The 27644-nt window shown below is 43.1% G+C and overlaps 1 protein-coding gene across 3 annotated transcripts in view; it reads right to left on the minus strand.

Moving 5' to 3' along the window:
- The window catches only part of PROM1 (prominin 1), a 118181-nt gene that overhangs the window by 49834 nt on the left and 40703 nt on the right, over positions 1–27644 (minus strand). For all 3 annotated transcript variants that reach the window (XM_057705236.1, XM_057705234.1, XM_057705235.1), the window contains exons 3-4: positions 17071–17126; positions 8640–8845 (exon numbers count right to left, since the gene is read on the minus strand). In XM_057705236.1, the coding sequence (XP_057561219.1) occupies positions 8640–8845; positions 17071–17126 (262 nt within the window). The remainder of the gene's footprint in view (positions 1–8639; positions 8846–17070; positions 17127–27644) is intronic.

Consider the following 27644-nt stretch of genomic DNA (forward strand, 5'->3'; position numbering starts at 1 on the left):
AAGCTGTCCCATGATGGAAGAAGACCAGATCTTCCAATTGTTCACAAAAATCGGGGAATCTGGATTCATATGTAAAATCTCCCATTTAAAATTTCTTTTCCCCATTTTTAAATATTAGCAACAAACCAAAGAAAAAAAATTTAAATACTACACAAACCAATTGATGGTCTCTATTTGTAATCTCAAATTTAAAACTCTTAGTTAAACACAAATAGAGAATTAAAAAGTTATTCTTTAACAAAAGGAATCCAAATTGGAAAAGAAGTCAAACTGTCACTGTTCACAGAGGACATGATACTATACATAGAAAATCCTAAAGATGCCACCAGAAAACTACTTGAGCTAATTAATAAATCTGGTAAAGTTGCAGGATACAAAATTAACACACAGAAATCTCTTGCATTTCTATACACTAACAATGAAAGATCAGAATGAGAAATGAAGGAAACAATCCCATTCACCATTGCAACCAAAAGAATAAAATACCTAGGAATAAACCTAACCAAGGAGGCAAAAGACCTGTACTCAGAAAACTATAAGACACGAATGAAAGAAATCAACGATGACACCAACAGATGGAGGGACACACCATGTTCTTGGATTGCAAGAAGCAACATTGTGAAAATGACTATACTACCCAAAGCAATCTAGAGATTCAATGCAATCCCCATCAAATTACCAATGGCATTTTTCAAGGAACTAGAACAAGACATTTTATGATTTGTATGGAAACGCAAAAGACCCCGAATAGCCAAAGCAATCTTGAGAAGGAAAGACAGAGTTGGTGGAATCAGGCTTCCTGACTTCAGGCTATACTACAAGGCTACGGTGGTCAAGACAGTATGGTACTGGCACAGAAACAGAAATATAGATCAATGGAACAGGATAGAAAGCCCAGAGATAAACTCTGGTCAACTAATCTATGACAAAGGAGCCAAGGATATACAATGGAGAAAAGGCAGCCTCTTCAATAAGTGGTGCTGGGAAAATTGGTCAGCTACATGGGAAGAGAATGAAATTAGAACACTCCTTAACACCATACATAAAAATAAACTCAAAATGGATTAAAGACCTCAATGTAAGGCCAGACACGATAAAACTCCTAGAGGAAAACATAGGAAGAACACTCCTCAAAGTAAATCACAGCAAGATCTTTTCTGATCCACCCCCTAGAGTAATGGAAATAAAAACAAAAATAAATAAGTGGGACCTAATGAAACTTCAGAGCTTCTGCACAGCAAAGGAAACTATAAGCAAGATGAAAAGACAACCCTCAGAATGGGAGAAAATACTTGCAAATGAATCAACAGACAAAGGATTAATCTCCAAAATATATAAACAGTTCATGCAGCTCAATATCAAAAAAACAAACAACCCAATCAAAAAATGGGCAGAAGACCTAAATAGGCATTTCTCCAAAGAAGGCATATGGATGGCCAAGAGGCACATGAAAAGCTGCTCAACATCACTAATTATTAGAGAAATGAAAATCAAAACTACAATGAGGTATCACCTCACACCGGTTAGAATGGGCATCATCAGAAAATCTACAAACAATAAATGCTGGAGAGGGTGTGGAGACAAGGGAACACTCTTGCACTGCTAGTGGGAATGTAAATTGATACAGCCACTATGGAGAACAGTATGGAGGTTCCTTGAAAAACTAAAAATAGAGTTACCATATGACCCAGCAATCCCACTGTTGGGCATATACCCAGAGAACAGCATCATTCAAAAAGACACATGCACTCCAATGTTCATTGCAGCACTATGTACAATAGCCAGGACATGGAAACAACCTAAATGTCCATCAATAGATGAATGGATAAAAAAGATGTGGTACATATATACAATGGAATATTACTCAGCTTTAAAAAGCAATGAAACTGGGACATTTGTAGAGACAAGAATGGACCTAGAGACTGTCATACAGAGTGAAGTGAGTCAGAAAGAGAAAAACAAATATCATATATTAACACATATATGTGGACTGTAGAAAAACGGTACAGATTAACTGGTTTGCAAGGCAGAAATAGAGACACAGATGTAGAGAACAAACATATGGACACCAAGTGGGGAAAGCGGGGGGGGGCGGGGAATGAACTGGGAGATTGTGATACCAAGTTGTACACTCTAAATATACGCAGTTTATTTTCTGTTAACTGTGTCTCAATAAAAGTTCTTAAAAAAAAGTTATTCTTTTTGTTTGTGTTGATATAGACATTGCTTTTTATTCAATTTTCTTTTAGGCAAAAAAAAAATCACATGAAATTAGTGTTTTTTTTAAAACACTAGTCAACTATTAGGATATGACAATATGGGGGAAATTCACCACACACAAAAAGGGAATAAAATTTCAATCAAATGATAGTCAAATGACTATCAGTTCTCCGGCATCAAAACAAAAGCCTTTAAGCTATCTAAAACATATACTTTTATGTAGTACAACGAAATCTCTTGAAATTTTTAGCAGAAGATAGGAGTTTATTGTTATGACATATTAGCACTATATCTTCTGTATTTTACATGGACAGACCAATTTTCTCTACTTAAAAGTAGAGAGGAGGAGGAGGAGGCAGAGGAGGGGGAGGAGGGGGAAGGAGAGGAGGAGGGGGAGGGGGAGGGGGAGGAGGAGGGGCAGGAGGAGGGGCAGGAGGAGGGGCAGGGGAAGAGGAAGAAGAAGAAGAAGAACTTTGAAAATGGTCATCTTCCTGAAAATGACTGGGATTCAATTTTCAGCTCAGTAATTGGCGAAAGCTGACTTATCGTACTAGAAAACTTAGAAATACCTCTATACTAGAGAAATAAAGGCACAGCTGTTCCTTTTTCTTGTTGCTTATAACCTTTTTGAAATTCTGAAAAATGCAGTGATGACAAATGCAAAGGAAAGGAGAGGAGAGTTGGCTTTTTCTGGAGTAAGACACATCTGTTTAAACAGTCCACAGTGAGACATGGAAATGTAATCTTCTGCTGATGGTGAAACAGACTTATGTAAACATATGTCAATGTCTGTGGAATCTGAACATTCCACAGCTGCCTTTGGAAAAGCTCAAATGGAAAAAGAATATGACCACATATATTCCACATATACTAAGAGATCTTTCTCCTTAACACCTATGCCTTTCTCAATTAAAAACAAAAGATTTAAAAATTTTTAATAAAATAGGATGGAGGAAAAATCAAGAGTAATTTAAAAACCAACTTCTTTTTGAATTGTAACACTTAGAATAGAGCTACAAAATGGAACTGAGCCAAATAAGAGGCAAGTAGACTCCTCTGGGCTTCTGAAAAGATTTTTTAAAAATCATATACAAAGATTTTTTTTGGAGTTTTTTTTTAATTGAAGTATAGTTGATTTACGTTTCAGGTGCATAGCAAAGTAACTCATATATACGTGTGTGTATGTGTATATATATATATATATATAATATCCTTTTTCAGATTCTTTTCCATTATAGGTTATAACAAGAATTGAATATACTTCTCTGTGCTGTACAGTAGGTCCTTGTTTATCTATTTTGTATATAGTAGTGTGTATATGTTAATTTCAAATTCCTGATTTATCCCTCCCCCCATATACAAAGATTATTTATCACTAATATTCCATCTCTGCTGAGGTCGATGGAAGCAGAGGCTAACACCTCGTTTTCTTTCTCTTTCCGCCTTCTGATTTTGTGGACATTCTTTCCCATCTTATTTTATTCTAATCTTCTGATTTTGTGGACATAATTTCTTCTCCTTTTCATCTAATCATAGTATGGAAATTTCTGTTTTCTCCTGGTCTTTAATCTTCTTGGCTAGTTTTGATTACTTGCAAACAATTACTCAACGTATGACGTTGAAGGTGCTTGCAAACCAGTAGGTGTTCTAAAAGGATGACATCAAAATAGCTACTTAAATTTAAAAAGATTCAAAGCAAAAACGTTTAAACTTCTAGTCTGAATTCAAAGCAAGCAAAACAATCTCAAATACTACTCTTATTTAGACCTATCTATAATCCTTATATAAATTCAATGTATTATGTGAAATAAATTAGTTTTAAATTTGTCACTTAGCTTCAAATAGTCAATCAACTTTGGTTTAATTGTATTGAAATTTAAAATTGTTGGACTTCCTCGGTGGTGCAGTGGTTAAGAACCCTCCTGCCAATGCAGAGAATATGGGTTTGATCCCTGGTCCGGGAAGATCCCACATGCCTCGGCGCATCTAAGCCCGTGTGCCACAACTACTGAGCCCGCGTGCCACAAATACTGAAGCCCTCTTGCCTAGAGCCCATGCTGCACAACAAGAGAAGCCACCACACTGAGAAGCCTGTGTACCACAACGAAGAGTAGCCCCCGCTCTCCACAACTAGAGAAAGCCCACGCACAGCAACAAAGACCCAACAGAGTCAAACATAAATAAATAAATTTATATAAAAAAAGAAATTTAAAATTGTTATATTAATTAATAAGTTTTACTTGGGTGGGGAAAATATCTTAACTGAATGTAGGAGGAGAGACTCACAGATGTATTCTTTATAAAGAACTTTCTAAACTAAAATGTACTTAGGAGAAAAAGACATCTAAATGTGTTTGATGGGTCTGAGCTCTGAAGAATAAAAAATATACGTAGCATTGACTTTATATAAAATGAAAGCCAAGTTTATTTCTGACATTGTAGCTTTCATGTTTATATATTTTTATATTTAAAACCTAATATAAATAATTCATCAGTTCAGAGTAAACTATAATGTGTATATTGCATAATTATATGTAATGTGAATAAAAGTTCAATTTAAAAATAGAAACCCAATACAGGACATGTGCTCCGTTAAAAAAACTGAAAGCCTATTATTACACATGTGAACTTTTTTTTGGGTAAATGAGCAACTGCATGCAATAAAGAATTTTCCTGGGGGCTTCCTAGGTGGTGCAGTGGTTAAGAATCTGCCTGCCAATGCAGGGGACACGGGTTCGATCCCTGGTCCAGGAAGATCCCACATGCCGTGGAGCAACTAAGCCCGTGCACCACAACTGCTGAGCCTGTGCTTTAGAGCCCGTGAGCCACAACTATTGAGCCCAGGTGCTGCAACTACTGAAGCCCATGCGCCTAGAGCCCGTGCTCCGCAACAAGAGAAGCCACGGCAATGAGGAGCCCACGCACCACAACGAAGTGTAGCCCCCACTCACCGCAACTAAAGAAAGCCTGCGCACGGCAAAAAGGAGGCCCAACACAGCCAATAAAATAAATTAATTAATTAATTTAAAAAAAAAAAGAATTTTCCTGACGTTACATCATATGTATTTATATCAGGTGAAAACTATTGACTTGTTAAATAAGTAATCATGTGAACAAGAAGCCCTAAGGGCAAGTATGTTCAAAAGACACTTTGTCACCTGAGGCTCATCTCCTCGTCTTTGATGCCCAGGGTGTACAAAGAGGAAGAAGCAGCTGTCCAAGTCTTTGGATGAAGGACGCATGTAAGTTTCACGCTTAAAGGAAATGCACAAGGGTCTGACTGGTCCTTGGGCTATACCTGACAGTCTTCTGGTAGCTGGGGAGAGGTAACTACTCCCACGGCTGTAGGGTCCGCACATTCCTAAAAATACCTCAAACACAAAGCAGAGAGACAGGGAACATCTGGAATTACCATTGCCCTGACCCTACACTACCTTTCAGAATTAATTGTGGGGAAGCAGTTAGATTCAAATTATGTACAGAGAGACAGGGAGAAACACACAGGGCAATGGGAGAGAGAAACCCACACCCCTGACTTGAGAAAACACACACCCAAAAAACTCCCTGGTGGTTAAGCAAGGGTGCATGGAATTAGCAAACACATTCACCTGGATCCTGTTTAAAAGTGTGGCGCAGTGGTAAAGAATCCACCTGCCAATGCAGGAGACACGGGTTCGAGCCCTGCCCTGGGAAGATTCCACATGCCGCGGAGCAACGAAGCCCGTGCACCACAACTATTGAGCCTGTGCTCTAGAGCCCGTGAGCCACAACTACTGAGCCCATGTGCCGCAACTATTGAAGCCCACGTGCCTAGGGCCCATGCTCCACAAGAGAAACCACTACAATGAGGAGCCTGTGCACCGCAATGAAGAGTAGCCCCCGCTCACAGCAACTAGGGAAAGCCAGTGTGCAACAATGAAGACCCAATGTAGCCAATTAAAAAAAAAAAAAAAGTGTATTTATTAAGGTCTATTAGTTCACTATTTTCAGCAGAAAGATGTCTTTGTTTAAAAAAACGGACTGCCTTGGAATCAGCGGCAGTGCACTGGCTTTTGCTTTTGGTGGGGATTTTTTGGCTGTTCATGTTCAATTTTTAGTGTACTTAATTCAGTAAGCAATACCTGAATGTGGTAGATAATTCAAAAGAAACAAGAAGTCTGGCTGCAGTAAGAAGCAAGTTCCCTTCCCTCCCCTTCACAGCCACCAGTTTCCTTCCCAGAGGTAACCATGTTGCCAGGGTCTCGGCTCTATGCAAACATAACCAAGTGTTCACATCCCCCTCCTGTTTTGTTTTTCATCATTTCTGCCATGTTCTACACATGGTCTGCAACCTGCTTATCTCACTGCATCTCACTTAGGGACCGTTTTGTTTGTATCAGCAACGCTAGAGCTGGTCAGTGCTCTCCAAGGGTATGTTGCAATATACCAATACTCCAGTGAATGGTCCCCCAAAGCACACATCTCGCCACGCCTCTACTGATGGCCACACTTCAAGAACGTTTCTTCTTGGGTCAGCCAAAACTTCAAAACTTTAAATTGTTCTGTTTAATTTTGTTTAAGTTATGTGTAATTCTGCTTCCTGCTTAAATTCCCCAGTATCAGTTATTTGGCAAAACTTGAAAGATCTTACTCATGGCTACCGAGCACATGCGGTGCTTGCAGACACTTCAAGGAGGATGTGACTGCCACTCCTCATTGTCTCTGGGTCTCCTTGAAGCCTAGCATTACTCATGTCATAGGCACTTTATTTCTGGATGTGACACACTGATTGGATGGATGAGGCAATGTGGAGAGATGACCAAATAGCACAACCAGGGGGCCGGTATTGTGAAGCACACCCCTCAAGCTGAGGGATCTGATTTCTCAACTAAACTTCTTCGTCTTAAAAGCAGTGTACTTCTGGGACCTCCCTGGTGGTGAAGTGGTTAAGACTCTGCCTGCCAGTGCAAGGGACATGGTTTCAATCCCTGATCCGGGAAGATTCCACATGCCACAGAGCAACTAAGCCCATGGGCCACAATTACTGAGCCTGCATGCCACAACTACTAAAGCCCGCGCATCTAGAGCCCATGCTCTGCAACAAGAGCAACGAGAAGCCAGCGCACCACGACAAAGAGTCGCCCCTGCGCGCCGCAGTTAGAGAGAAAGCCCGTGCACAGCCCTGGAAAACATACGGCAGCAGCAGGGGCTGCAGAAGAAACACCCTAAATCACGAAGTGTGCTCCAGACCTCAAGAGAGCGTTCTATATTATTTCCAAAAAGAATACATAGAGAACCAGAAATACGCAAATTCTATAACTGGGTAATATCTCACTAAAGTATAGGTTTCTGCCCTCAGACTACCATGCAGAGGCACTGAAGGAAATGGTTAATGAAAATGGTACACTATACGAGCTAGATTTCTAGATTTATTTATGTATTATTTTTAATCATTATTATTTGTTTTTAACAATAATAGAGTCTTTTTTTTTTTTTTTTGGTCACTCCACATGGCATGTGGCATCTTAGTTCCCTGACCAGGGATGGAACCCGTGCCCCCTGTGGTGGAAGTGCAGAATCTTAACCAATGGACCCCTGGGGAAGTCCCAATAAAGTCTCGATGCTATGTTTTTAAAGTCACAATTTTGAAGATAATTCTCTAAAGACGCTGAATGCAACAACAGTGGAAAAAAAGGTGTAATGAACGATTTCTTTCTAATAATAAAATCTGCATTAAACAAACTTGAGAAAAAAAAAGGCTTCCAGCTTAATTGCAAACTCAAGAAAACTGGGTATGTAATTTGAAAGTTAATTCCATCCAACAATAGTCTCAAATTCCCCAGTACAGGGACTCTACCCATCTGTATAGGACAGGGAACTATACTCAGTATCTTGTAATAACCTATAAGGGAAAAGAATCTGAAAAGAAATATACATATATTTCTTTATATATATACACATATATATACACACACATAACTGAATCGTGCTGTACACATGAAACTAATACGATATTGTAAATCAACTAAACTTCAATTAAAAAAAAATGTTTTTTTAAAGATCCCTTCGGATGTACAAATCAACTAGTACATTACTTGCTCTGCCTTCCTGCGAGCAGCCTGTCTCGAGAGAGCTATTCAGGAGGAAGGAGGCACCGCCCTGGGAGGTGAGTGCTTTCTGCAGACCCAGCTTTATCAAGATGTTCTCAAAATGAAAAAAAACCCCACAGGGTTGGCTTACCACGTAAACTAGAGCGGCCTGATTACAGTGCTAACTTCTGCTTACAGTGACGTGCTGGACGAGCATTTTTGTTCTCTCTTTTCTGTTTTTTTGTATTTGGTTGTTGTTATTATTTCAAACTCACGTGCTTAACAGTTAAAACACAAGACATTTCTCATCAACCTAAAACACCATCAAGTGTTGTCCAAGATTCTACTTGCCTGATAAATATACAAATCACCAAGAGGGAGAGCGCAAAGCAGTTCTTGAGGGAGGTCCCATTTTTCTTCTGTCGCTGGTGCATTTCTCCACCACACTTGTTACAGCAACGACACAAACTAAAGAAAAACCCCACCAGAGGCATCAGAATAATAAACAGCAATCCCAGGACCGCACAGATAATAATCCCGATCTCATAGGAGATAATCTGCAAATCAAACAAAAGAAACAGCACATACTGTAACACAAAATTACACGCAGAACATGCCACAGTGTACACATTGCATGTTTTTTAACCTATTTGCAATCACGAATTAAATCTTGAGGGGTGTGTGTGTGCGTGTGTCCATTTTGAAGATCCTTCTTGAAACAAAGGAAGGAGAGATTTGAGTTATCAGAATACGGGATCAAGCAGCTACTACCTGCTTTCAACTTCCGGGAAAATATCCAAATGCAAGGTCAAGTTGCAAATGGTGTCATTTCAACCCCAAAGCTATTTTGTTTGTTTTTAAATGACATGACAAATTTTGACAAGTCCTTGTATAATGAATAATCTATACCAAGGATGTTTTTCACCAGAAAGATAGAACCAGAAGTAGTTATTAAGGATTCAAAGTAGTTTGGATTGGATCCATTAATGACAAGTTTATAGTTAGTTATAAAAGAATCTGGAATATATCTAAATTTAGGAAAAAAGGCTCAGACTTTCCAAATCAGACATGTTACTCACAGACCACTCAGTCTCCCCACATATACTGGGAACAAAAATATGTACCTTGTAATGTCCTTGTGAACATTGCAGATAATGTACGATTAGCCATAAGCTGCCAAGGACGGTACCTGGCAGGTAGCAGGCCCTTTATAAGTCACCCTTTCAGGCTGGTGAGGCTGGGCTTGGCAGCCTACGTCTCAGGTAGTTCCTAGGTTCCTAGGAACCAGCACAATACCTAGACACAATCATGTGATCTAACCCCATTTTCATAATCACTGCTGGCTCTATTCCAGGCTAAATCAAAGTTAATGCAAAGGGACGATAAAACTTGTTCTCCTTCTAATTCATGTATGCAGTTACTCGCATTTGCATAAAGCAAGACATTTTCAAAGAATGGCAGAAAATTACAAGTTGGCAGTTTGCAACATGTAATGGTGTGTAATGGACCAGCTAGATAGCAATACATTCTGAAGCCAAGCTGAGCAAAGGAAAACCAAACCCAAGTTTTATTCCTAGGAGCAAATGTGTTGTCTTGGGAAAAGAGCACTGAACTTGGAATCAGAGGATCTACTTGAAATCCCAGCAGGGGCGGCTTTTAATTCTCTAAACTAGAAAATGTTACATTAGCATTATCGTCATCAGCATATTGTGAGGGGCAGATAATTAAATGAGCTAATGTGTAAACAAGTAGCAAAGTGCCCAGCACACAGCAAATGTTCAATCAATATTAGCTCACTCGTGGGCAAATGCTTATGAGTATTAAGCTAGGTGCACACGGCACTTGAATATCATCTACTTCCAAATTAAGGTTAAAATGCTAAAAATTTAAAAAATGATTGAAATTTTGATGCAGGCTTCTTAAGCTAAGCCAGTCATCATGGCCATGAAAAGTCATTATTGCTGGTGTGTAATCCACCCTTGAGGACTCACATCACTGGCCAATCGAGAAACCAGCTCCAGATACTCCAAATTCTTACTTATTTTGCTATCATTTCCCAGCAAATATTCTAAATTGTTACTACTTTAAAAAATTGTTACTGGGAACTCCCTGGTTGTCCAGTGGTTAGGACTCTGTGCTTCCACTGCAGGGGGTATGGCTTTGATCCCTGGTTAGGAACTAAGATCCTGCAAGCTGCGTGGCACAGCCAAAAAAAAAAATTGTAAAAAAAAAGGTTTCTATTTCTAAATGAATTTAAAATCTTTTCTGAATCCCAGGAGACACTGAACCACAAACCCAGGAGAGAAGGTGTAATGAAATGTTTTAAATGACTATCTTTAGGGAGGGAAGTGAGTCAGAAAGAGAAAAACAAATATCATAGGTTAACACATATGCAGAGTATAGAAAAATGGTACAAATCAACGGGTTTGCGAGGCAAAAACAGAGACACAGATGTAGAGAACAAACATGCACAGCAAGTGGGGAAAGTGGGGGGGGGATGAATTGGGGGATTGCGACTGCCATATATACATTACTAATAAGGAAAAAAATATCAAATTGTACACTTTAAAGATATGCAGTTTATTGTATGTCAATTGTACCCCAATACAATTTCTTTAAAAAAATGCACTATCTTTAGCTCCAAATACAAATTTTATATTTTGCATATAGGCTTTCCAATGTCACTGACGAAGTATCAGGTTAAACAGTATTAGGAACAAGATTCGTCATTTCTAGAGTTCACGTCTACACTTAAAATCCGGCCAAGATCTGGCAAGGACCTAAATTATTTCCTGAAACACCAACATCCCCAGAACACTTTGTGGACTGTGTTGGAGAGAGGATCAAGGTTCAACTTTGCCAAGAAGGGTGGCTATTCTTTCGTGGACTACCAAGGCAGAAAGAGAAGATGCAAGACGGCGGCAGAAACAAAAAGGAAACATTTTAGAAACCATCACAGTGGAGAGGACAGTGAAGAGCAAGTTCCAGCAAAAGCATCACACCACTCGCGGGCTTTAGACAGAGCAACACGAAACAGCAAGCGAGGACTTTACCTTCAGAATCAAGACTATGTTTTCTGGCTGAGGAAGTCAAAGTCGTGGCAGAGTTTGGGCAAGCAGAGGCAGCATGCGTCAAGAAAACAGAAAACGTTACTGGAGTGATTTTCCGCAACTGAGAACGTTAATATCCCACACAGAGGAAACCAAGGGAGAGGAGGATGACACAAGACAGGACCATAGAAGGAGCACTGATTAGAGAAACAGTGTTTCGGGTAGAGTCGAGTTCTAGGGCTCACATTTGAATTTACGTCTTTCTTGAAAGGTTCTTCATCAGCATGCTAATCAGTTATGGACGTGGGGGAACGAGAGGGAAAGTGACAAATGCGTATTAACACACTAACCACGACCACGTGCTCTGCGTGGTCAGCGGCTGTGCAGAACCCCGGAGCCCAAGGCACCACCTCCCAAGCACCCTTTGTAAAACGACATCTGATGGTGTCGTTCCCTCGCTTTACGGCATTCCATGGATTTCCACTATGTTTAATTCACAGTCCTCCACCTGGTCCGGTGTTATTATGTCATCCTGGCTTCATGTCCCCACGCCTCTTGACCACTCCAGTCCCCGGAAAGCAACACGCTCTCTCCCCGTCCTCACTATGGGCTCCCTCTTGCTGGGACATTATTCCCATCACTCAGGCCCTGATGAAAGTCAAGTCTAAGTGTGGATGCTGCCTCCTCCAGGATGTCTGTCTTGATAGCCGTGTCTGGGCTTGCTGTACATCCCTCCTTCATGCTGCCATGGAGTCCTACACCTGCTCTTTCACGGTGCTTACCTCATTGCCTGATTTATAAGACTATCCTTTTTTTTTGGAAGAGGGAGGTGATATATGTACCAAGGGAGACAAAGTCATTGTTGTTCTGCTTGACTTAAAATGTCCTCATGTGGCCAAACAAAATTATTATGTGGCTCCGTGGTGTTCCCCAGATGACATCTGTGAAGTTGTCTGGTCCAGGAAATCCAAGTTTGGGAGCTACTGCCTTCGCTGGCAGATTCTCACAGATGTGGAAGAACAATGTTTGTGATATTAATAACCTTTCAAGGAGGCATCATCCGAAATGTGGAGGTGGGCAGTTCAGATACACATGCCCCCTGGGTCCCACGGGGCATCGTGAATGACCCCAGCCCTCCTTTCTGGGCCCAGGCCCCACGGGCCTGTTACCTTCCAGCCTTGCCAACCACAAGCGGTGGGGGCCGGGAGGGGGGTGCTGGGAGAGCTCCCCCTGGAACGGTTTTAGAGGTGCGGGGGGCACTTACAGGTCATCGGTGGGAGGCAATCGTTAAGTCACTCCCGCAATTGCCCCAAGCTGTGCATTATCTGAGGATAGGAATTGTGTCCTTTTACTAAATTGAGCAGCCGTGGCTCTGACAAGCGAGGCTGAAGGCTCTCTGTGCAGCAATCCCAAGTGAGCGGTGAGGTGGGTGATGTTACGTGGTCTCCCCTCGTCTGCAGGCAGCCAGCAGGTGGAGAATCTGGGGAGGGGCTGGCCACACCCATCCTGGAGGACACATTCTTCAATATCAGCTGAGCTTGGCATGGCTCGTTTTGCAACTGGAGCCCAGGGCTTGGCCCACGCTGGGCGTGCTGAAAGCTCAGGACCAAATGGATGAATGAGCTGTATCATCTCTCCCTAAACACTTCTGCTGAGGACAGACTACTCCTGTGAACACCAAGAGTTCGTATCTGTAAATCACATTCAAGGGTGCCTGCTACACAGCATGTGCTGTACAAACACTGAGAAACTAGGGTTATTTAAGTGGTTTCTTGGATTTCTATAGCTTCATCTGTCTGGCCCTCCGCTTTCCTCATGGCTTCATAATCCCAAAGCCTCTTCCCCTCCTTGACTTCCACTTCTGCCTGATCATTTCTTCCCGGGGATAATTACGTGCTGTAATACTTCATGGTTTAATAGGTAAAAGGCACATATCTGAGGCTGTCACACTCTGTGTACGCAGCTCAAGGTACTCAGATGGAAAATGCTCCTTCTAAATTCGTTACCTCAGGACAACAGCACAGTGATCTGGAGTGAGCTTAACTTGTGTTGTTGTGCTCGGAGTTAGACTGGCCTGGGGACAAATGCCAGGGTCACCATTCAGTCACTGAGTGACCTCATGCAAGCTCCCTAAACTCCCTGAGTGTAGGATTTTCTTCCATCTGCAAATGCAGAAATATATCCGCCTTGGATGGATGTCGTTGTAAGGCTTAGAAACAATAAAAAGCTCCTAATCCAGTGCTTGGAACATGGCAAACAAGAAATGTGGCTCTTATTATCACAAAGAGGAAGATGACAGTTTAAGAACATGCTTTAAGAAGCAGTAGAGAAGCTTTGTGCTTCAAGCCACGTTTGCAAATGGAAGTACGGCTTAATTTCTTACGGACTCTATTTACCCCTAAGTCTCAGTTTACATGTCAGCTCCACGATGAAGTCTTTCCTGATTTTTCCCCAAGTACAAATACACTCTCCATCCTTGCACGTTCACAGCCCTGAATCAGAACTTCTCGTATGAGTCATGTATATGTCTCTCCATCCTGTATTCCAATTACTTACTCTACCAGTTGGCTAGAGCTGCCATAACAAAATACCAAGGCTGGGTGGCTTAAACAACAGAACCTTCTTTTCTCATAGTTCTGGAGGCTGGAAAGTCTAAGATCAGGTGTGGACAGTTAGTTTCTTCCAGTGCCTCTCTCCTTGGCTTACAGATGACCATCTTCTTCCTTTGTCTTCATGTGGTCTTTTCTCTCTGTGTCTGTGTCCTAATCTCTTCTTATAAGGACACCAGTCAGACTAAATTAAGATCCACCTTAAAGACCCATTTGAATTTAATTACCCCCTTTAAAGACCTTATCTCTAAATACAATCCCACTCTGAGGCAGGAGGGGATTAGGACTTCAGCAGGTGCGTTTTGGACACAATTCAGCTCACAACATCCAAACATGTGTGCGTCTTACTCCACGACCTCCCTTTCACCAACTGCAAATTCTTGGGAGTCAAGGCCAGCCTTTCCCATGTTTGTTCCCCTACCACACACTGCTCCTAGTGAGTACCCTATAAATACTGATTAAGTGAATACATGAAACCAAAGGGAGAAAACGTGTTTTAAAAAATCTCAGGGAGAAGAAGCAGCCCATGGATCTTAAAGGACTACTTTGCACTTTCAGCCGAAGTGGAGAAAGGAAGCAGCTGTGTGAAAAGGAGTCCTATTTCCCATCCAGAGTCAGAGCCACCCCTTGGAACAAAAGGTCTACACTGCCGGCAGCTTCTGAACTTCCTCAGGAAGGAAGTTCACTGAAAGAGCCTGCAGCCAGAGGATCGCCGCCGACTCAGCTGCCAAGGCTCTTCGGTCACCTGAGGGCTTGCCAGGAGATGAAACGAGATCAGGACAAGGACAGCTGAAACGATTCCCGAGGGCCGCTCACTTAGACAGATCATACCTGCGTGGCTGCACGTATTAGAGCAGGTGGGCACTGAGACATACAGAAGATGCTGTGGTGTCCACCCATGTTTCCGGGCCCTTGGTCATCTTGGTGTGCCTCTTCAGGCTTCTTACTACTGGTGTCTGTGCTTGAAGGCATCTTCCAGAACCGTGGAAGGTCACAGTGCTTAGGGGTTAACACCATCCCCCGTCCCCAGCAGGCTCTTCAGTCTTGGTGTATAGACACCTCAGCTCTCTCACCTCCCCATGGGCTAATTCCCGCACGAGTGTGTCTACAGGGTGGATCACAGCTCCTCTACAGGATGCAGCCCTGTTGCCCCCTGTGGCGGGTGGCGGAATGGCACACCCTCTAGAGGGGGCCCTCCCTCCCCTGTGCCACCTCCCACCTCCCAGCAGGGTTCCCTGCACCTCCCGAATAAGTGACTCCCCCTGGAGTCCTTGCTCAGGGTCTGCTTCGGGGACTCTGACCAAACACACCCAGCATTTATCTGACTAACGCCAATCAGAAAGCTCCCTCCCAAGGAGCCCTGGCTTCTCTGGTGTCTTTGCTTAACCAAATCCCTTGTCCTTGGATAACTGGAAGACCCGACCCAATTCCACACCTAGGGTAGGATTCCGTTCATTCACGGGCGTTCAGCTCTGGCTCCTTTCTCTACTCCAGCTGCGTCCCAATGGTTTTTATGCATTTGTAAAGACACCTGAGGTGGAGGGGAAATCAGGGAGTAGGGGGGTCCCCAAGTTTACAGGAACTCCAAGTCTAACATCAAGCCAACCATAAAGGACTCGTCCAACTAAAAGTCCTGCCACGGACAGTGGCAGCCAACTCCCAATCATACCTGACAGGTTGCTCAGCGTCATCTCAGGGTCTAAGGACCTGGTCCTCCAAGACCCTGACCCATGCCTTGGCAGAGATAACTGGTTTTTGGGCTGGGCTGCTAGTGGCATGCAAGTTTTCAATATAAATATAAAAGCAAAGGTCATTTTATTCTGCCCAGGGAGGCAGGCAGACGAGGACAGTCATGTTTGGAAGATATAAATGAAGCCAGCGGCACTGAAGAATGAAAATGCTTTCCGTGGTAGGAGGGAAGGCTGCAGGCACTAGGGCGTATCCGGCTCCTCCTCTTTTATACACATAAATGACCTCGAGAGGGGAACTTCCTCTTTGGCTTCTGCACTCACTTTTCCCTTGAGTGTCATTTTATTGCAAACTGAGAAGACAGGCCAACCTTCCCCCCACTGGGGAAGCGTTCACTGCCCTCCCAGCACACTGCCCTCACACCCACTGCAGACACTGTCATTCACATTTGTTGTGCTGCCCATTAAATAAATAAAAGGCAGCTGGTACTTTTATTGTAGTCTTGATAATCACCTTCGTACCAGGAAAGGATGGAACGAGCTTTCTGACCCTGCAGGACTAATAGATTTGACAAACAGATTCAACTGATGTTTATTAGGCTAACATGCAACGCAACAAACATCTGCTTGTTTCATTAGCAACTGACATTTATCACTGGCCAAAACTGAAATAACACATTCTTCTATTTAGATAAATTAATCTCGTGGAGGCAAACAGAGTGAATTAACAGCACCGTAACCCTAACCTGAACCTTGGTAGTTAAGTAAAGACATGCAAGGTGCCCAGATACTTTCTGACAATAGTGTCCACTCATCTGAGCGAGGCCTTCAAAGCCCTCCCCTGATCTGGCCCCAGCTCTCCCGTCCTTCCTCTCTCACCTCACCCATGGGCTCCACCCCTGTGCTTCCTCCTCTCACACCTCATCCTCTGCTCACGTGGTCCCTGCAGCCTGGAACGACAGCAAAGCCACCTCCCCACCTGCTCCAGCCCTGCCTATCTTTTAAACAAGCCCCAAGGTCACTTCCCTGTGGAAGAGCTCTGGTAAGAATTCATTGTTTTCCTTGTACAAGTTCGCATGTGTATGTTACAAGTTACACATGCCTGTTTCTAGTGATGTTCAAACCATTCCATGTAGTTAAGGAGTTCTCCTCCCTTGGCTAAAAAAAGTAGCATAAGGCTTCCTTTAAGGAAATTTTAGTTTTTCAATGACATATAGCTTGAAAGGTGAGTGTTTCTTCAAATGCTACTTTTGAAACTTCTGCTGTAGTTCAAAAGAGATTTATAAGGCATTTTAGTATTCCAGAAAGCTTCTTAGTCACAAAAGGTTACTAAATTCACAGGTAAACAACTGGTTGTTTAAAGATTTACTTTCAAATCAGCTCAAAGTTTTGCTCATACTTATTTTTTGCTAACGAATACATCAGTCAAAATTACCTTCTCATAATCCGCCGAGAGGTCAAGCTTCTTCTGTACAGCTTTTCTTAAAATATCTGGGGGAAAAAATCCACAAAACAATGGCAAGATTACTTTTCCAGTAAAAATATAAAATGCATATGTAGAAAATAAAGGTATACGTGCTCACAAATTATTGAACCTCGATATAGTATTCTTATATTTTTATTCCTCCTTCTTAATGTAGGTAAATAATTGAGCTAATGAGGCTCTAACCAGAAGCAAAGAATGGAGGATAAATATTCTCGAACTGTGATTTTGCCAGTAGCAGAATCAGAGGGTTGCCACCTTTGAGTTTTCAATTTCTCACAAGACACCTTTTACCAACAAACTACATATACCTCATTAACAGTCACTGATTGGGACTTCCCTGGTGGCACAGTGGTTAAGGACCTGCCTGCTAATGCAGGGGACAGGGTTCAAGCCCTGGTCTGGGAAGCTCCCACGTGCTGCAGAGCAACTAAGCCCGTGCGCCACAACCACCGAAGGCCGCACGTCTGGAGCCCGTGCTCCACAATAAGAGAAGCCACCACAATGGGAAGCCCTCGCACCACAACGAAGAGCAGCCCCCACGCTCCGCAACTAGAGAAAAGCCCTTGCGCAGCAATGAAGACCTGTCGCAGCAAAAACAAAGTTCTTAAAAAATTTTTTTAATTTTAAAAAAACATTAAAAAAAAACAGTCACTGATGAAATGTTACACTGATATTGCTAATTCTTTTTTTGTCAATAAATCAAGTGTAATTAATTATTATTTATTAAATTTCCAGCACCGCCACACCCATATGTTGATTCCTGCTGCTCAGCCACACAAACTACGAGAGCAGAGCGACAGAAACCACAAGGTCCCCAAAGCCTCAAATCTTTCCTGTCTGGCCCTTCACAGAAAAGAATTTGCCAGCCCTCGTCTATATGAACATGTTGACAGGACACTGAGTCACAAGGTTTAAAGTTTTAATGTGACCCGTGTGCCTGATTTTTGCTGGGGAATTCCTGTAATCCGAATTGGACTGGCAGCAGCATTGGGCTCGGGAAATAATGAATATCTGAACACTGCATGTGATTTTCTTTTAAGCTGGAAAACGCGCTAACAGGTGCACGCAGATTAGGACCATCAGATTTCCTTAGTGAATTGTGCCTCAATGTATCCCTAACGCTTCTTGCCCCACAGCCCATGAAATTGCTTTCTTAATTATGTGGAACCACAAATGCAATTTATTCTTTCATAATTCCGCTTTCACATAATATTTTACAAATGAAAGGAATCTTGCAATTAACCTAATCCAAGAGCTCTTAACATGAGAGGTCCCTCCCCATCGCCAAGCGGCGCGTGAAAACCCCAAAATGTTTAGCAAAACTGGATTTTTCTGTGCATGTTCATTGGGGGGGGGGGCGTTTAAAAATTCTCACACAGGTCAGAAGCCACCTCGTACCCTGATTCCCCATCTGCTAATGACATAGCACAGCTGATGCCCAGATGGGGAGGCTGACTTGTCTAAAATCAGTGATTCGTGAGGCCAGACCCAGGCCCAGGTCTTCCTTCCCCTGGTGCAGGGTCCTTCCCACACTGTACATTGTCTCCTGGCCCAGGAATGAGCTTCTGGAATGCTAGGACTGTATCCTGTACGAGCATTTCCAAAGTATACTTCCGGGGGGGGGCGGGTGCGGGGGCGGCGGGAGCGGTGTATGAAACCCCACAGTGAATCCTTTTTTAAAGCAAAGATGTTCAGATGTGCAGGCCAGGAAACAAAGCAAGCCACTTCCCCACCGGGCCTCCTACAAAACAACTTCCCACCTGCACAGAGCAGACAGATACATGGAGCAGATCTGTAAGGACATGCAGCAGGAATAGGGATTTTCTAACTGGTGGGAACCCTGGGACCCTAGAGTTTCTCCAAGGCACTCTGGGGGCCCACCCATCCCACACTAGGAGCTGGGTTCAAGGATGCAATCTCGAGAGAGTCATGTGTAGTTGAGACCATCTGGATGGTCTACATGACTGAACCCAGTTGACACCACTACATGAACTCTGAAGATTCAGGCAGACTGGTGCACAGATCTACTCATCTTGCAGCTGCTCAAGACAAGCCTCCTAAGAGCCTCGTGAGTAAGTTCCCTTCCTTCTTAAAGCTGCCACTGTCCCATCTGGAGCCCTCTGCCTTTTTCTCAGTTCCTCCTTGTCCCCAAGTTTCAGATTTCACTTGCGTCCCTCCCAAGGCTACGAGCCAACCCGGCAGCAAGTTCCAGGTTCCAGAACTGTCTGTGGTAAGGGTGCTGCACAAACACAATACTTCTTTACCAAAAGAAAGTGCTGCTTCACTCCACAGATCAGATGGGACCCCTGAATTCTGTGACTAGTTCCTTGCATTGCCTGGTGAGTATTAGCCAACAGCACCAAAGAGAGAACACGCAAATCAGAAACCTCGGCTTAGCCTGGGTGCTCTCCAAAGAAGACCCTACCGTGACCAACACCAGCTCTGAGAGTTTCCCAGTGAACAGATCCTACCCTAACATTCTCCATCATGTCTACCTGCTTCCTCTCAGCCCTGAGAAGGTGTGCACAGCTCAAAGCGGGTTATAAAACGAGGCCATGATGGCAGTAGGTTCTGTTTGTTGCAAGAATCCTGGTGACTTTAAACCTGACCCATCTGTGGGTCATTCAACACTATTCAAACACCATATTAAGTGCCTACAAGGTGCCAGGTGCTTAAGAAACCACGGTCTTCTCCTGCCCTCCAAGAGACTTTGATGTGGACAATAGTGACCCCCCTGTCCTTGCAGAGCTAAGGGAGGATCTGCCGAGATGCGGCTTGAAAGGCACTGTGCACCAGGCTGTTCAGCTCCCGGAGGCCGGTGAACCCTCCCTGCCCTGAGCTCGGAGGGTGGTCTGGCCACCTTTTTCACGCCCTGATTCATTTCTCACTGTATCTTTCCATGCTCTTTTCCATAACATAATAGCTGCCTCTTAAGGTACAGCAGTGGGAGGGAAATACGTAAACAGGAAGATAAGAGTTATTTTCAAGGTAGAAAACTGTTTCTCAGTATCTGACTCCTGGGTCTTCCTGGAATGACAGTGACTGTCAGCCTCTCTGTGCGTAGCTCCTGGACCTTACAGTGTCTTTTATCTAGAACTTACTTTAAATTTCATGTGATGATGGATAGTAAGAAATGTGGCAGCAAGAGCGAATTCTGAGCGAATTCTGACACGTTGGTTATACCACCAGGTTACAAAGTAGGTAGATTTGTTTTTGGCTCTTCGTGGGGGTGTGTGTGTGTGTGTGTGTGTGTGTGCGCGCGCGCGCGCGCACGTGCCCACAACTCTTCTAAGAGGTTTTTGATGTCTGAAGCTACACAAGCAACATAAAATAAGAAAAGTGCCTCGTGCAGGATCCATCTGTAGCAGACCCATCTTCCTCAGTGTAGACAAAACTCATCTTTGACAAGATATGTCTGTTTCCTAACTGTTTTCTTTTAATACATATGTAGGTTCTGACCCAAGCAGGGCAAAGTGCAAGTCCACTCTTGGAACGTGCTCTCATAAAATGGATAGAGAACTTAAAAACCCCAGCTGCTGGCAGGTGATTTATCCTATTTGTGACAAACTTAAGTGCACCTGGAAAGATTCTGTGGATAATATCTATTTGACAACTTATCTGGTTAGGTGTCTTCATTTAAAAACGTATATGCATTAATATGAATAAAATAGATGACTAATGAGAAAAAAAATCAAATTGTACAATTTAAATATACACAGTTTATTGTATGTCGATTATATCCCAATAAAATTCTTTTTAAAAGGAAAATAAAATAAAATAAAATAAAAAAAACCATACCACACATTTCATCTTCTAAATTGTGTTCCTGCCATTCATTGGGAACAGAATCTCCCACAAGTGTGAAGCTATATTAAAAAGTATTTTTGACAAAGAGATTTTTATATCTGATATAAAATAGGCATTTAGCATATTGTAAATCATTCTACTATATGTAAAACAATATTAAGGCAATGCAGTTCTTGAGAAAATATTACGTAATGTTAATTTTGTTCACAGTTGTTCATTTTTCTGACCAAAGTATTCTAATTTTAGGTTATTTTGTTTTAAAAGGCTGTTAGAAAAGCCTTTTAGTCAAGTTTTACATTCTGGTTATTTTAATTTCTATCTAATGCTTTCCAGTCTCTTTGACCAGATGCACCAATATAGGATTATTAACATTAAACCTAAAATTAAGTTATAGACTTAGAAGCATTATGGGGTAAGCATTAAAATTAGAGAGTAAAATGTTCAGAACAGGTTTTTCTTTATGAACAAACGTTAGAGGGTGAATCATTTTTTTTTCCTAAAGGTCAGGTTAAATTTGTTATTGTACTTAGAACTCATTAATAAAAAATTACCCACACGCAGCATCAGCCCTCTTGGGCACGTAAACTGTTTACATGGAAATGTGATTGACTAAGAGCATAAATAGTGCTCAGTGTCCCCTGTGGAGACACCCACAGTGTCCCCCACTGATCCCCAGTGGCACTCTCTTATAGTGGGGGTCTCTGCGCTGAGAATGACTTAAGCTGTTAATTTGTGCATTAAATCAACACTGGTCAAAGTGAAGGAGATTATTCACATTTTTACTAAAGCTATTAGTTTTATAAGTAGAATAAAGTGATATTCAAGTTCCATTTAAAGTCCTACAAACACTGGGCTTCTAAATACATAACCTGAGTAAATTAAACATTACTTAAAACATAACTTTACTTGTTTCTTTCCAGGCACAAAAGAATTCCATCTACACCACATTCCTGAGGGGCTAAGGGGCAGGTAGGGAAACCAAGCGGAATGCCTGACAAGTCCTGATAAAACACAGACCTAGACAGTTGGAAAAGTGTGAACGTTCTGGATGTGCCGGCGTGACACCGGGTGCGGAAGAGCTAGAGGCATTTTGCCCTGAGAAGAGTGTTAAGGGATGTAACACACCAACGTGCAAAGGCTGGCGTGTGTCCTTCCCCTCCCCTCTCGTACCGCACACCCTTCGCCGCTCTGCCCTCTCCAGTCCTGCAGCCTGTGGCACAGAATAAGGGCTCAGCAGAACCACGTGTGGCCTCCGTGTCCCTGGCCCACTGCTTGACTCCCCAGCCCCCCTGGGGTTAGGTGGGGCCATGTGACTTGAGTGCTGGCCAGTGGAATGTGGGCAGACAGGCATGCACACCACGTCCACGCCTGGCCTCCGTGACCCCCATGAGATCCTTGATGCTGGCTCTCTTCACCCATCTAGGTGTCACCCACCGGAGAAGCCAGTGGAGAAATCCAGAGCCCAACAGGATGACAGAACCATCACACAGAGCCCAGCCCTTACACTCCATCACTTCTACATTGGACTGAGCTGTGAGAGAGAAGTGTTTTCCACTGAAATTTGGGCTTGTTTCTTATAGCAAATGGTGTCACTTACCCTGACTAAAAATGTCTTAGCCAATTAAGATCCTCAACATGTTCCATTGCAAGCCTCCTCTGCTAAGAGCCTAATCTGCCAGCTTGGACCAAACAAAGGCGAACTGACTTTTCTCAGGAACAGGTACACACACATAACACGGCAGACTGAGACTTGATGAAGCCAATAGGATGGCACTACCATACACCAGGATTTTAAAAAACATCTCTATTCAAAGATTAGAATTTCGGTATTCGTGACCCAACAATCCCACTCCTGGGCATATATCCAGAGAAAACTATCATTTAAAGAGACACATGCACCCCTGTGTTCACTGCAGCACTGTTTACAGTAGCCAATACATGGAAGCAACCTAAATGTCCAACGACAGATGAATGGATAAAGAAGATGTGGTATATATAAACAACGAAAACATCACTCAGCCATAAAGAATGAAATAATGCCACTTACAGCAGCATGGATGGACCTAGAGATTATCATACTAAGTGAGGTAAGTCAGGCAAAGACAAATGTCATATGATATTGCTTATATATGGAATCTGAAAAAAAACCCACAAATGAACTTATTTACAAAACAAAAACAGACCCACAGACGTAGAAAACAAATTTATGGTTACCAAAAGGGAAGAGGAGAAGGGATAAATGAGGAGGATGTGATTAACATATACACACAACTCTATATAAAACAGATATAAACTCTATATAAAATAGGTAACCAACAAGGACCTACTGTTCAGCACGGGGAACTCTACTCAATATTTTATAATAACCTATAAGGGAAAAGAATCTGAAAAAGAATATATATGTTCAGTTTCATATACACACACACACACACACACACACACACATATGAAACTAACATGACAATGTAAATCAACTATATCTCAATTTAAAAATTAATTACTTTTAAAAAAAATTTCTGTGTTCATAAAAGAATGCATGAAATGCCATTTGAACCCAGAAAAATCACTACAAAATGCAATGCAATATAGCTCAGATAAACCCTCCTGCTACCTGCTCCTCATCCATGGGTCTACAAAGCCCCATTAACAGGCGTAGCTGACAGGTCCATAAGCCTTTCAAAAGCTTCACTACCAATTGAATGTTCCTCCTCTACAAAACCTTCATAATCAGTTTAAACCACGGACTCATGCATGCCTCCAGTGCTAAACTATTTAAGTAAAATGCTCTCAGGTAACAGCATTATCCTGGCAAACATGCATCAGATAGGGAGTTAAGACTAAGCGGATGTAAGATCTTGGTACCCTCCCCTCTCTAAGAGTTATGTGCACGGGGTGGCTGGTAAAATAGGTTGTGAGCACCGGCTAACAGGTCCAGGCTGTTCTTTCTGGAGGAGAACACAGATTTAAATCAAGATGCAAATGTAGTTGGTGAAAATGTCCGTTTACATAATTTGTATGTGGCCCCTAGAACTTTCCCCACAGCCTCATGTAGAAGGGATCTTAGATTACAGACAGAGGTGTTCTACTGCAGTTGGTGAAGCTTGTCTTCTCTCATTGGTCTAGGTTTCCTGTGGGTTGTTTTTATGCTTTATAACTTCCTGATTCTGATTTCTAAAATTAAATTTGTTTCTTCTCTTGACAGGAAAATCTCACTAATTCAAACAAAATAGGAAACTTCTGGGGATTTGCATAATTTGACTCAGTTTAACTTTTATCAAGAAAAATGTTTAAGGAGCCAACTCATTGCGAGGAAAATGTTTAAATCTATATTACATGAGCATAGTAGGTGTGATCCGTTCTGATAGCTGATAGTGGAAAAAAAAAAAAAAAGAAGGGGCTCATGCCTTAGACATTTTATTTTAACTTAAAACATAAAATACACATTTGTTTGACCATCATTTGATACAAAGCCGAGGTCCTTTTTTGGGTATCAATCCTCTGGCTAGAACGGAGGTGAGTTAAGACAGCATTCAAAGGAAAAAAGCTCCTCACTTATTTAGAGGCAGACTTGTGCCAACTGTCCCATCACCAAGCCACAAGCTTAGGGTAGGTGAAAATGGCCACATGGGTTCACAGAAGGACACTGTCTATATAGAGGGTGGTTACTTCAGAGAAAGCACTCGGTGACCATAAGCTCTGCCTCAAGAAAAATGGGAGGACCTTGCTTATTGGATTCTTCAGCAATTGGAATAGGGAGAGGGCTAGACTTTTCTTCAGCTACACACTAGTCTTCCCCAAACTTTGGGAATAACTGCCTATGTCAGTCAGGTTCTCTGAAGAAACAGAACCAGTAAGAGGTGAGATGGAGATGGAGATGGAGATGGAGATGGAGTTGGAGATGGAGACAGAGGGAGAGGGAGAGAGAGAGGGAAAGGGAGAGGGAGAGAGAGAGGGATAGAGACAGAGACAGAGGTAGAGACGGAGACAGAGGGAGAGGTATAGAGACAGAGACAGAGGTAGAGACAGAGACAGAGGTAGAGACAGAGAAAGAGGGAGAGGGAGAGGGAGAGGGAGAGGGAGAGGGAGACGGAGACAGAGAGAGACTGATTTCAAGCAGCTGTGGGCACTAGCAAGTTTGAATTCCCAGGGCAGGCTGGACACTCAGGCAGGAGCTGACATCAGTGTTTTGAAGCTGAATGTCTTCTTCCTGTGGAAATCTGGTTTTGCTTTGAAGACATTTCAGCTAATGCATGAGGGCCCCCCACATTACCACGGAAAGTCAACTTCCTGTAGGTGTGAACCACATTTACAAAATACCTTCAGAGCAACCTACATCAGCATTTCATCAAATCCCTGGCTACCGCAGCCTGCCCAAGTGGGCACAGAAGACGAACCACAACTTGGCCGCACGCGTTGTGTTCCCCACAGAAGGGTGGGCTGGAGCCGAGGGCATCTGAACAGCCCTGTCACCATCATCAATGGCAACTCCTGACAACCTGAGCCCCCAGCCAAGCCATCGGGGTCCAATTAATGCAAGGACAGGGGATCACACATTGTCTCTGAGGACAACCTATCTTGAATGATGGCCTTGAACAAGCCCCCAAATCGACTTATGTGTGGTGCCCGCCGAACGAAAAGGCAGACAAATAAGTGCCTTTTGAAAAGATTCCCACGGAAAACGACAGAACTAAATTAGATTGCCACTTGCAAGGTTAAGTGCCGCTGCTCTGAAGAATGTACCTTAGCGAGCTCATCTTCCAGCAGCCGGGTTTGGTTCAATGTGTTCGCTGTCCTTTGACATTGGGATGAACGTGACATGCCCACTCTTTGGCTCAGCTCTTCTTTGGTGGGTGTGGATGAGGCTTTGGGGACCCAAATAACCCAGCTGCCTCAGGTCCTGGATTTCAACCATATTTCCTCCTGGAGCAGCTGTGATGAGTCTGTCCAAATTTAGTACCCGAGAGAGAATGCATTTTAACCACCCCTTCAGGCAGCCACAATCCTGTACCTTGCAGTTTCACAGAGCCATTCCTTCTGCCGTTCAACTCCTCCACCAACATGACTGAACCCTTTGGTTTGGTTTTTAATAAAGGGATTGATATTTCAGACATTTGCAAGCAAAGCTGGCTTCATTAGAACTTATCAAATGTATTCCCCCTGCCTCCAAGTATATAATCAAGCATTCCAGAGGGAGAGCCCCCTTTCCTGTATTTAAAATACAATTCAAACACCCTTGGTGCGGTTTTGCCCTTCATTTCAGCTGTCAGCACGTGACTGTGCAGTTCCTCTTTAATTGAGCGGAGCAGCTTCCCTGCAGGACTGACGCACATCGGCTTGCATGAGAATTCACGATGGCACTAACTTGCTCTTCCAGAAGAGAGCTCAGAAAAAACGCTGCAGCGGAAGCAATTCGTGGGCAAACATCTGGGACCAGTCTGGCCCTTGTATCTTTCCCCCAGCCACATGTCCATCGCGATCGGTGCCACGGGATTCTGTGTCACCGTTGGGCCACATGCAGCCAAGCCTGTGACTGGGCAGGCTGGCCCTTAAATCATTCCAAGTGCCTTTAGAGGAAGCAGGATCTCACGTTGCACACGAGCAGGGAGACTTCTGGGGTCGCCTGGAGCTCGGAATCCTTGACAAAGATGCAAGATCAGATAAGGGCCCAGGGCCCTGTGGCCTCCCTGATGATGGGGGGGTTTGCCAGGGGGCCGCTGGGCCTGAGACTAAGACGGTCCAACAGCTGTGTTGCCACCACTGGTAAATCCAGGGAGGGAGGCAGGGAGCGTGGCCAAAGTACCCGTGGAGTCCCGGAGTCCCTTCCTTAAGACATTCCTGGAAAGCATAATTTGTCTCTGCTGTTCTTTGGAAGAACGTTGGCCTTGACGTTTGAATCACATTTTTTGGTCTATCCCGAGGTCCACACGATCACACAGACACTCCCATGAGAATGTGACTCAACACCACCCCATTTTGTTCTGTCATCTGTCAAAAGAAGGCTCAGCTATTGACCATGGCCTCCCCCAAACTAGGGACAGAGAATGGAACAAGGAGCAGAGTGAAGGGGGATTTTTTTTCCCTGTATATACTTTGAGCTCACTTGAATTTTTAAGAGAATATTAAAAAAATTTTAAGCAAAGTACTTTCACTGACATACTCTTCCACCCCTTTCCCAACCCTCTCCTCACCAAACAAAACAAACAAACAAAAAAAACTCCAGAAAAAAACATAAAAAGACAGAGTTCATAATACTATCAAGATAAAAATTCTAGTTCCTGTAAATGTAAATCAGATTTGACAGTACTTGTGTAAGAGATGTGATCTGGAGCCATTTTTACAGTACGTCAGCAAATGCCATTACAAAACAAAAAAATCTGGGGGCTTCCCTGGTGGCTCAGGGTTAAGAATCCACCTGCCAATGCACGGGACATGGGTTCAAGCCCTGGTCTGGGAAGATCCCACATGCCACAGGGCAACTAAGCCCATGTGCCACAACTGCTGAGCCTGCGCTCTAGAGCCCACGAGCCACAACTACTGAGCCCACTTGCTGCAACTACTGAAGGCCGCATGCCTAGAGCCCATGTTCCACAACAAGAGAAGCCACCGCAATGAGAAACTCTTGCACCACAACAAAGAGCAGCCTCCACTCGCCACAACTAGAGAAAGTCTGTGCACAGCAACAAAGACCCAATGCAGTCAAAAATAAATAAATAATA

Source organism: Hippopotamus amphibius, chromosome 13 (assembly GCF_030028045.1).
Source record: "Hippopotamus amphibius kiboko isolate mHipAmp2 chromosome 13, mHipAmp2.hap2, whole genome shotgun sequence".
Taxonomy (NCBI): domain Eukaryota; kingdom Metazoa; phylum Chordata; class Mammalia; order Artiodactyla; family Hippopotamidae; genus Hippopotamus; species Hippopotamus amphibius.